General features: G+C 39.5%; 1 protein-coding gene across 1 annotated transcript in view; it reads left to right on the forward strand.

The window, feature by feature from the left end:
- The window catches only part of RASA2 (RAS p21 protein activator 2), a 47,506-nt gene that overhangs the window by 12,355 nt on the left and 22,884 nt on the right, over window positions 1–12,267 (forward strand). The window contains exons 4-5 of the mRNA XM_009874988.1: window positions 2,172–2,248; window positions 10,943–11,026. Coding sequence (XP_009873290.1) covers window positions 2,172–2,248; window positions 10,943–11,026 — 161 coding nt within the window. The remainder of the gene's footprint in view (window positions 1–2,171; window positions 2,249–10,942; window positions 11,027–12,267) is intronic.

The following is a 12,267-nucleotide window of genomic DNA, read 5'->3' on the forward strand; positions in this document are numbered from 1 at the left end:
GGGACAGAGGTGAGACTAACCAGTCTTTAGTTCCCTGGATCATATTTTTTGGCTTTTTTGAAGGCTGGAGTGACATTGGCCTTCCTTCAGTCCTCAGGCACCTCTCCTGTTCTCCATAGTCTTTCAAAGATGGTGGAGGGTGGCATAGCAATAGCATCTGCCAGCTCTCTCAGCACTCGTGGGTACATCCCATCTGGGCCCGTGGTTTTATGGATATTCAGTTTGGCTCAGTGGTTTCTTCCTCTGGTCAGTAACTGAAAATTGTTAAAATGTTTGTAAACCCCGAGATCTGCATGTGAAAAGTGAGTTCACATAAAGTGCACTGCTTATTTATTGTAAAAGAATGGCTGTTTAAAACCTGGTTGCGTATTATGTCAAAAGTTCTGATATAGATCTGGAGATCACCCAGTTTAGGAAACCATTGCACTGCTCTCAACAACTCTCCATACGTGTTAAGGAAATATTTACTTAGAGCCATGTTACTGTAGTCATGGTGGTGCTGAGTTTTGAACAAACTACATCTACATATAGTTGACAGGAGCAATAAACTTGCTATTTTACTCCTACTGATGAGCGTAGAACACATGATTTGTAGCTTTCTGGGTTTTTTAAAAGTGAAAACAAAATGTTTAGGCCGTTTGTAAGGTTTGCCTAGTAGAACCCGTTAAGTCAGATATTATAGTAAATAATACTAATGTTGTCTTTTCATTTGTCATTCAAAAACTTTGCCTTGTAAGGATGCTGGCACACTTGTTAGTATCCTGCTTTTATCCTGTAAATCTATCTTTGTAGCTGAGTTTCTATGCTTCACAAATATTTTCTTAATGTACCTGTTTTCCATTCCGTGTAGTAGCAGTTTGCAATACACTTGGCAGGCATCCCAAAATAGTTACATTTAGAACTTCCTTATAAAATAAACTTCGCTTCTCCTCCCGTGTGATGTACAGAGAAAGAAACATAGCCCTTGCCGCAGAGGATTTACAATAAAGCCACTTCAGTTTTATGTCAAAATGTGAGTACTGTAGAAGTGTGTACAAGGTCAGCTACTACTACTTTCATTTTAGTCTTGTACAGCATAACTGTAGTTTATATTACAGCTTGCTTGCTTTGACACCCTTTAAAATTACCTTCCGGGTCCCTTCCCTAATAATCGTAGTCGTAGACAGACCACCGTCATCCAACATTCCATTTAGCAAGTAGATATATTCCGAAAGGAGAATGTGGTTTAGAGGAAAGACTATGTAGGTGTTTGGTTATGTTAGATATGAAAGCCAGCACAAATAGCCAGGCACTGAAAGGAGTAGCAGTATTGTTCAGGCAGTAGATGTTTGGAGCAGGGTTATAGCACCAAATTTTGGTCATCACAAGAAAGTTGCATGTTATGGTTTGGGGGATTTGGAGCCTTTTATTGAGAAAGTAGTGTAGGGTGGCCCTTGCTGAGTTCTGAAGTCTGTCCTGTGGCATCAACTGGATTATTTTTTTAATACATCCTACTATGTCAGAAAAAAAGAAAAGGAGGAAGCCAGATGTAGCAATTATTGCTACCTTTACCTGTCCTTTGGTTGTGTTTACTGTTCCATGGGTACGTTAGCAACTTGATGAAAGTTGAAAGCTGCAGTGGGATGCATAGTAAATTTCTAAATGATATTCAGTTTGGTTAGATGGACAGAATTTCACAGCTGAATATTAAATTTGCTGGTTATGACTACTGCATACTATTCTACTTTTCTAAATATACCTGTCTTCAGATTCCAAGCTCATTTTTAGAACTTTCTCCTGAAATGCTTAGAAATTCAGTGTTGTGAGATTCATCTTGTGCTTACATTGAAAAAGCTGAGAGGGACTTATGTCTTACTTCCTCACACTGGAAGAAATTTGTGGGGGGGGGGGGTTAAGCCTATGGGTGTTTGACCAATTCATGTGCTGCTTGCAGTTGAGAATAGTGCTTCTCTTTATTATTATCTCTTGAAGTTCAAATGCATTCATCATACTCTACTTGCAGGATATATGCTTTAGAATAGATACTTCCTCAAAGTGGATGTATTGGAATTACCTTAAATAGCTTCTAATTGTAAAATATATTATTGTTCTAATCACCACTTTTAAAATAAAGACTTTTAAAATAAAGACTTTTAAAATAAGTATTTGTATTTCTGTCTTGTTTTTTTCAGGGAAAAGTTCACCTTGAATTAAAACTGAATGAACTGATAACAGATAATGGATCCGTGTGCCAGCAACTAGTAGTACAGTAAGGAAATACATTAATTCTTGAATATTGAGATGTTTGTTAGAAGATGAATTATGTGATTTGTTTCTCCTAATACTAAATGTCTGTCCATCCTGCTACCAATAATATTTTTATTTTATATGACTTTATTTGGAGCCTGCCCTTTCTGAGGGAGTAGATATGTGCTTAGGAAACTCCTGCAGAAGTTTTTCACAACTGCTCATTTCAGTTGCTCCTAAAGCACTAATTTTTGCTAGGACTCAGCACGATAATCTGGTATCATTAGTTCGCTGTCTTGTAATTCTGTTTGAATTGGGTCTCATGAGAAAGGTAGGAATGTTGACTGCAGCTAAAACCAAAACTTGCAATACTATTCTTACTGACAGAATAGAGGTGCTGCTGGTGGTTTGGTAACTGTGAAAATTTTTCAGTAGTAGTATTCTGGTTCGTTATGTGAAAACGTGCTTTTAGTTTTGCCTCAGAATTAATTCCTCATGGTTAGCCATGGTAGGGAATGTTACAAGAAAACAAAATACAGGAGTTGCCATACTGAAGCAGCATAATATTGCCACCTTTCATTAGAATTTCCTAGCAGCAACTGAAAAGAAGTTTTCACTACTGAACTTAATTTTTATTCCAAAGAGCCTCATAGAAAAAGTAAAATTTTGGCATATTTAATTTCAAAAAAGACAATATCACCAGTATTAAAGAAAAAGTGCAGAATAAGTTTATTTCGTTTGTGGCTGAACCAAAGCAATAGGATCAGACCTGACTAGGGAATGAATTAATCTTATTTTGATTCAGTAGATATGGTTGTAGAAGCTTTTTTTGTTACTTTTCTAGGTGGGTTTTATGATGAATGTTGATATAAAAACTGAGAGTAATTCCAGTAGGAAGCATTTTTTTAAAGTTAAGAATTTGGACAACAGAGAGCTGATTTCAATGTTAGCCTCTTACAGCTAATGTGCAAGGGAGGAAGTCTTCATTTCTCATGCTACTACATATAGTAAACTCAGTTTTTCCAAACAAGGTCTTGCTGGGAAAAGAACGTGATTTTAGAAAGATAAGTGTTGCTGCATATGAGGAAGGGATGGTCAGTTGTTGAAACCAGGAATGTGATTCCTCTTGCTTGTTTCTTTTTGTCCTCTATCCCTCTCGCCTGCCTCCTTCTGGGTGTTTTTTGTAGATTTAGATCCTTATTAGGGCTTCATTCCCCAACTTTATGTAAGAGAAGTAAGCTTGAGGAAGGACAAATACGAATACATCACAAAAAAATATACCCCTTCTTAAAAACTGGAAGTTCCCTTCTTTTACTCAAGTTGACCAAAAGTGGTCGTGTTCAAGAAATCCCACAACTGGCTGATCTAGTCTCACTTGATGCTGGGGAGAAAAAAAAGGGAGAGGACAAAATGACAGCCAGTTTTCTTAAGGTGGGACTTTCTGAAGCCAGCTAGGGCTCTCAGAGATTGTGTAATCATTCTAAAAATGAATTATTTTTTTTTTCCTTGGAGAAAGTTAAATTGTCTTAAATAAATGAAGCCCTTACACTTTTTATGAAATACAAGCATAAAGTTAATCTTCCTTTGGTGAAGGACTATCTTAGAGACCATTTACAGTGGACTAAGACTTGATTTTGCACGTAATTTTTGTAATAATTGGAAACTGTAAAATATCATGCAGATACATCCACAGACCATTTTTGAATTTCAATTTTTGTTTTTCTCCAATGCTACTTATTTCCTTTTCTGATGTGTGAATGAGGAGGGAAGAAATCCGATGCAGTAGGTTACCTGCTGAATCAGTGTGGACTCCTTTTCAAAACCAGAATGGCATGTGTAGTAGCACATTTCAAAACTGCATACTTGCAGCTCTGCTTTCTGGGAGTCTGTAAAAACAAGTTTACGTGCTTGGGTATCTGCCCCTGCTGCAACAGGTGATGCTTGAACAGTTTCTTGCCAAATTAGGTGGTTGAATGGTAGTACTTGCCTTCTCTGTGTTTAACATCCCACAACTCTGAAAGAAGCAGTTTTATGTATTTAAAATGTGAGTACTTGAAAGCCCAGAAATGGCTTATTGCAGCTAGATTTTGTCCTTTTTTTGCACTTTTCTAAATAAATTATACATTATACTATCTTAAATTGACCTGTCGTTTTCTTACTGTCCTGTTTATATTTAATCTAATTGTATGAAGTCATTCCAGGGAACATAACAATTTCTATGACGTGTATGAATCGTGATGTCTGCAGTTACTGAGTTTCTACACTTGGAGGATTTTAGTTGGTTGGTGGAGATAGAGTCTCTGTCATTAAGGGGGTTTATTGCAGGCTGTGTCTGTTTAAGGACTTATTTCCATCTTATGAGCTGAATACATCAATTGTATCTGAAAGGCTTATATATCCAGTATGAACCTTCCCTTGGAGAACAAACTACTGAGATGTGAAGCAAGAATTAGTGTAAACTGGAAGATTTCTTACACTGTACCTTAACTGATCAGTAGTTTGAGAAAAGAACAAAAGTCCTTCTGTTAGCTATTGCTTAAACTTTACATAAAGATGCATTAGTTTTAAGTATAAAAGGCTTTTAAGTTTCTGTCTCCTTCACACTCTATGCATTTATGCCTTTGGAATAAAAATTGCTTGTGCCAGCCTAGGTAGATGAAACCATTTGTCAAAGCTGTAAGTTTGCCATATGGTGGAAATACATTTATTATGACCGTCAGAATAAGAGTCTATATTTAGTATTATTTTCTTTTTGATTGGTCAAAGTGTTTGGGTTTTGTTGTTGCGTTTGGGTGTTTTTTGTTGTTTTTTTTTTTCCTGTCATAAAGTATTGCAGTTCTAGTGCTTTTCGTGATTCTTTAGGGAGGGACAGTATTCCAGTGAGATTTGCTTGCTGGTGAACTTACTGAGGTTGCACTTTTCCGTTTCTGTTAAGTCTACTGTAATTGAGCCACTTCAAACATATTCAGGAATTTTTAAACACACTTACTGGAGGCTGTTTGTTTAGTAGCTTAAAATTATCTAGAGTAATTTGATCTCATGTATTCAGTCCCTAGGGAGTAATAATCTGGTTTGACAGTGCTGAGTTGATTTAATGGCTTCCTACCTTTAACGGCTATTTCTCTTGCACTGCCTATTTAGCTTGCGAGATCTTCTGCATAACTAGGTTAATTCAGGTTGCCAAACTGACTGAAGACTTACTCAAAACCTAAATAGTTTTCTATAAGGTTAGTAAAAAGAATCACCATAGTTGTTAGGTGCAAAGCAGGAGTATAGGAGAAGGAGGATCCACCACTGGTATGCAGTTCAGTTGACTTAGCTGTGCTGTCAGATGATGTGTGTAAAGCAAACACCAGGCAGTAACCAGAGAGTTAGAATATGGTTATGACTGGCTAGCTTAGAGTGAGAGATGGAAGGGGAGGGGGTGAGATAAATTTTAAATAAATTCTTGAGCCTGATAGGCCTGAAACAGAAAGATGCGGGAATACTAGGAATGGGTGGTCAGGAGGACTGGAGCATTGTTTGTTTTTTTGAGATGTTAGAACAGCGTAGGCTGTCTAAGCTAGATAGACCTTGCTTGCTGGCAACAGAAATGGGACTTGGGCAAGAGATGAAAAGGGAACACTAGAGCTGCCTACATGGGGTGACTGACTGGAGCATGAAATCAGCTTGAAGTGACAGCTCTAGTTCTGGTTCTGCAGTTCTGTGTAGCTGTCAGTAAAATCACAAAGCCTTGCTTTAGTTCATGTATGTTGTGATCAAGCTGTAAGAAGACAGGTGAGGCTGGAACAAGCTGTTTATGTAACCAGAAGTAGAGATCAGTTTTTGTTAATATAATACATGTTTTCCCACAGGATCATTATGTCAGTATGCGGATCATTCATACAGTCACGGAGAAAGGAGTGAGGAGCTTGATGCACAGGGAAAGGAGCTGCTTTCTGTAGGATTTATGTATGTTTGCTAGAGAAATCCAGGAGCTTCATGAACATCACACAGGCTGTAGGAAGAGAAATTGTGTCATTGTTCTTAAAATAGTTGAATTCTATCCAGATAAGCTTGACTTGATCCATCTTCTGTGAATTTCCTATAAGATTCAAGGTCACCTCATCTTTAGAGCAGCACCAAGAAAATCCAGTCAATAAGTCAGCTTTGTTGAGGGCACTACTTCAATGCCTTTATGCAAATTTGCGTAGCGTGGAGAATAAGCCAAGAGGAGTTAGAGGGGTGTATATGCACGCCTGCAGGGCTATGATCTTACTGGCATCACAGAGATGTCATGGGATGGCTCCTACAACTGGAGTTTTGGAATGGAAAGGTGTAGACTCTTTAGGAAGGACAGACAGGGGGAACAGGCAGGGGATGTCACCCTCTACGTCAGTGAGCAGCTAGAGTGCATGGAGCTTATGGGTCAGGATTAAAGGAAGGGCAGGGAAAGATGAAATTATAGTAGGAGTTTGCTACAGGTTACCCGACCAGGAGGACCAAGTGGATGATGCACTCTACACACAGATAGGAGCGGCCTGACATTCACAAGCCCTGGTCCTCATGAGGCACTACAACCATTCTGATACCTGCTGGAGGGACAAAACAGCAGAGCATAAGCAATCCAGGAGGTTCCTGGAATGCGTTGGTGGTAACTTCCTCCTCCAAGTGATAGAGGAGCCAACAAGGAGAGGTGCCCTGCTGGACCCTATTCTCAAAAAGGAGGGGTTTGTGGGGAATGCAAAGCTCAAGGGCAGCCTTGACTACAGTGACGATGAAGTGGTGTAGTCCGAGATCTTTGGGGTAGTGAGGAGGATGCAAAGCAAGCTTGCTACCCGGGACTTCAGAAGGACAGGCTATGGTGTCTTCAAGAACCTGCTTGGTAAGGTATCATGGGATAAAGCCCTGGAGGAAAGAGGGACCCAAGAAAGCTGGTCAGTATTCAAGGATCATCTCCTCCAAGCTCAGGTGTGGTGTGTCCTGATGAAGAGGCAGTCAGGCAAAAACACCAGGATGGCCTCCATGGATGAAAAAGGAGCTCCTGGACAAAAAAAGAACAAAAAAAAAAGCCAGTAGAGGGTGGAAGCAAGGACAGACAGCCTGGGAGGAAAGAAGTTGTCTGAGCAGCCAGGGATCAAGTAAGGGAAGGCCAAAGCTCTGACAGAATTCAGTTTGTCCAGGGATGCGAAGAGCAAAAAGAACAGCTTCTACAGGTACGTTGGTGATAAAAGGAAGACTAGAGATAATGTGGGCCTTCTCCAGGAGACCTGGTTACCCAGGATATGGAGAAGGCTGAGGTGCTCAATGACTTTTTTGCCTTGGTCTTCACTGGCAAGGGCTTCAACCACACTGCCCTAGTCGGAGAAGGCAAAGGCAGGAACTGGGAGAATGAAGGGCCACCTACTATAGGAGAAGATCAGGTTCAAGACCATCTAAGGAACCTGAAAGTGCACAAGTCCATGAGACCTAATGAGATGCATTCACAGGTCCTGAGGGAACTGGCAAATGAAGTTGCTAAGCCACTATCCATCGTATTTGAGAAGTCATGGTAGTCTGGTGAAGTTCCCACTGACTGGAAAAGGGGAAATGTAAGCCCTATTTTTAAAACAGCGGAAGACCCAGGTGACTACAGGCCAGTCAGTCTCACCTTGGTGCCTGTCAAGGTCATGGAGCGGATCATCATGGAAACTATACTAGGGCATGTGGAAAATAAGGAGGTGATTGGTGACACACAACATGGCTTCACTAAGGGCCAGTCATGCCTGACAAATTTGGTGACTTTCTATGACGGGGCTACGGTGTCAGTGAATAAGGGAAGAATAGCTGACTTTATCTACCTGGATTTGTGCAAAGCATTTGACACTCCCCCACATGACATCCAGGTCTCTAAATTGGAGAGACGTGGACTTGGAAGATGGACCATTCAGCAGATAAGGAACTGGCTGGATGGTTGCACTCAAAGAGGTGCAGGCAACAACTCAATGTCCACGTGCAGACCAGTGACAAGTGGTGTTTCTCAGGGGTTAGTATTGAAACCGTTGCTGTTTAACATCTTTGTCAGTGATGTGGACACTGGGATCAAGTGCACCCTCAGCAAGTTTGCTGAAGATAACAGACTATGTGGTCGACATGCTGGAGGGAAGGGATGCCATCCAGAGGGACCTGGGCAGACTTGAGAGGTGATCCTGTGCAAGTGTCATGAAATCCAGTAAGCCCAAGTGCAAGATCCTGCACCTGAATTGCAGCAATCCAAATCACAAGTACAGGCTGGACAATGGGTAGATGGAAAGCAGCCCTGCAGAGAAGGACTTGGAGGGTGTTAGTGGATGGAAAAACTGAGTGTGAGCCAGCAGTGTGTGCTCACAGCCCAGAAGGAGGAGGCCACTAAGATGATCAAGGGGTTGGAGCACCTCTTCTCTGAAGATAGACTGAGAGTGTTGGGGCTGTTAAGCCTGGAGAAGAGAAGGCTCCAGGGAGACCTTATAGTGGCCTTCCAGTCCTTAAATGGGCCTACAGGAAAGAAGGGGAGGATAGGCCAAGGGGAAACAGGTTCAAAGTGAAAGAAGGTAGATACAGATTAGGTATGAGGAAGAAATTGTTTTCTGTGAGGGTGGTGAGGCACTGGAACAAATTGCCCAGAGAAGTTGTGGATGCCCCCTCAGTGGAAGTGGCCAAGGTCATGTTGGATGGGGCTTTGAGCAGCCTGATCTAGTGGAAGGGGTCCCTGCCCATGGTGGGAGATTGGAACTTGGATGATCTTTAAGGTCCCTTCCAACCCAAAGCATTCTTTGATTCTACGAGGCTAACTCACAGGTACACTCAGCCCTCACACCTGAAACTGAAAATCTCTGGGAGCTGCAGAGACAGTGCATTTAGCACTACAAAATGCCTGATAGTCTAACAGGATCAAGTCCAAGCTGCCTCAGATCAGATACCTCAAATGTCCGAAATATCTAGACATTTTGATTTTGGTTGCCAATATTCTGGGTTGTGCGTGTTAGAGGAGGAATCAGTTAATGCTTATGAAACAACTGGAGATTTCAAGAACCTGATTAAATGATGGATTTGAAATCACCATGACGTTCTTTGTGATTCAAAAATTATTGAAATGCTGAAGGCCACCTACTTGAAAACTGGAAGAAAAATAATAAATGATTGTGTGGTGATTCATAACTAAGTGTGCCCTGAGCTAGCCAAAACAAAGGCATTTTTGAGGATGGGGAAATACCGTCTGTTTTGTAATCATGCACACTCCAAGGAGGGTGGAGTTTTGAGGCAGCAAAGGAGTGTTAATGTCTGTTGTTTCCCTGCTTGTGTTTGTTTCAACTCTTGTTACTCATTTAACACTTTTTCTACAGTATAGAAAGCATTTACTTAACAACAATGTGTAGTTACTTTTACTGCTATGTGACTTTAACTTGATTTGCCCAACTTAACATTGCACGTTATAGTACTAGAATATTTATTTAAATTAACTTAAAGCAGAAATATTTTCTCCTTAATTTACGTAAGTTTTGGATTTTATTCAAATTAATTATGGTAACCAAAACTTACTTGCATTAATTTAGTTTAATTCCTGCAGTACACTATCTAAAAAGAAACAATTTTAAAAAGAGAGAACAGGAATATGACATTCAGATCTCATTTGTGTCTTATTTATGAAGTTTTGTAATCTGCTGAATATGTTTCTGGACTTAAATACTAAAGTGTGTGTATAGCTACACTAGAGCATCATTTTAGTAGAAAGTCTAGTTTCTGCTGGAAATCTACAGTTGTTCTTTACTTTTATTGTTCAAGCTGTTTTTAGTTAATACTCGTAGGTGGAAAGGTTGTTCAGCTTGCTGGCCCAGTCTGTTTCTAGTAGTGTTGCTGCTGTGAGATTCAAAAAGGTTGCAAACATTCACAAAAGGTCCAGAAAATATGTCTCTGTCCCCATGAGCATTACTTTCTATCCATCTCATCCCTTTGCATCAGGAGTGGTGAACAATGTGCGTTTGTACCTGTTAAACGCCAGCTTAAAACTTGTACTATACAAATTATGGAGGCACGGTTTTTATAAAAGGGCTGTTTAACTGTGATCATGTGGTATTGTGAAAGAAGTTTGGAAAAACCCCTCACCTTTAAACACTATTTCAAAGGTAGACTGATTTTCTCTTTGTGACTGAATAGTATGGACAGTATCTAGATGTGCTGGAACTATATAGTAATTTTGGATGCTTAATTCAAAATAGCATTTCAGGATATGACTTTGCATTTCTCAGCCTGGTCAACTCAGAATGTAGTTTGGCCAAAACAAAACATTTGAATCTATTTTAATGCCTTCCAAATGTAGTTACTGTCATGTGGATAAAGCCAGATAGCTTTCTGTGGCCTTTGAGGAATCAAATTAAAAAATTTATGAAGTTTCCCTTAAGTGGTTCATTTTACTTAGGATTTTCTATACATGTGTGATACTGGAATGTCTTTTATTGAAACAATTCTTAGAATTGCAAGAATTTCTTCCCACAGAGCCCCCTAAGTCTGACTGTACATTTGACTACTATCTTATATTACCATCCAGAGATCTGTAGTTACGACCTACTTCATATGCGTACATGACATTGGATCAATGTATGTATCGGTGTGTAGCACGGCAGGACTTAAAATCCTTTTAAAAAGAAAGCATTGATTTATTTTGTGTTTTTTAAGGCAAAAATATAGCTTCACTGATCTACTGATTGCCTTTTCCTTGTAGCATAAAGGAGTGCCATGGGTTGCCTCTTATAAATGGACAGAATTGTGACCCTTATGCAACAGTCTCTCTTGTGGGGCCTTCCAGGTAACATTATGTTATAACTTTAAGGAATCTAAAATGCTGTGATCTTAATCTGGAAAAGAAAGTCATAGGCTTTAAAATATAGGAAAATCTTAATGCTTTCTCTGTACATCATGTCTTCTGTTGTTACTGTACTCTCACCCTACTATACTCACAAAATTTTGGAGGTGTTTGGTCTGTCTAAATGACCTACTTGTCACTTAGTTCGTTCTTCTCAGGGTTTCTACTGACTCAATATCTGCACTGTACTTCCTATTAATTCTTGTCAAATTCCTGTATGGAATGATATAGTCAATTGCTCACCTGCTTTTCTCTGTTCCCTGTTTTTATTAATGCAAGAGTTTCTTTGCAGCAGGTGTTTAGCAATTGGGAAGAAGAGGGAGAGTAGAGGTTCTGGTGAGACTTTTCTAATGCTAGCACCATGCTACATTCAAAGTTTAAATGTCTCATTCTTCAGATTGGTAATCTTGAATAACTGTTGGGGTTTTTAATTTAAGAAAAAATCTCATACCGCACACATTCACTGTCTGTAAGTCCCTGCCCAATAATATCTAAACTAAGCTAGATTTATTTGTTTCTTTTTTGCAACGTCACACCTAAGCCCATCAACTTTCTTTGGTACTGAAGAATTCCCACTGTGAGTACAGTACTAGAACATCTGGCAAACTTGTGTGTTTCAAAGACTTTGGAAGGATTGTCCCTGTAAAAGCTCTGAGTGGGACATTTTTTCCTTCTTGGTAATAGATGATCACGGTTTTTAGGTTTGGGTCGGTTTTTTGATGGTTGTTTTTTTTTTTGTTTGGTTGGTTAAGGTTTTTTTGAGAGAACTAGGGAGATTCGACCATTATAGAAGCATGATGTTATTTGCCAAAGAAAGTAAACTGACATATATTTCGTGTTTGAGTCCTGTGATGTACAGATGGAATGGGGTTAATGTTGGTCCTGCAAAATATTTACCCTATTGATGTGGGAATACATGTGCAAATCTGACAGATTCCTGGTTAAGATTTTCAAGATTCATGCATGTGCAACTCATGTACCATGACTGGAGTATTTACATGGCCAGCACCTGAAAACAGTGTTGATGTTTAGGACAGTTTTTCTTTTCCCTCGTCTGTTTTTCTACCACATTTTATATTCATATCTTTTAGAAAGCATTTTTATACTATTATAGCCCGTTACTAACTTAAGTCTGTATTCTTCTATAAAATGTGCAAAATTTAAAAATATATATGTAAAAAACA

Source organism: Apaloderma vittatum, unplaced genomic scaffold (genome assembly GCF_000703405.1).
Source record: "Apaloderma vittatum isolate BGI_N311 unplaced genomic scaffold, ASM70340v1 scaffold898, whole genome shotgun sequence".
NCBI lineage: Eukaryota > Metazoa > Chordata > Aves > Trogoniformes > Trogonidae > Apaloderma > Apaloderma vittatum.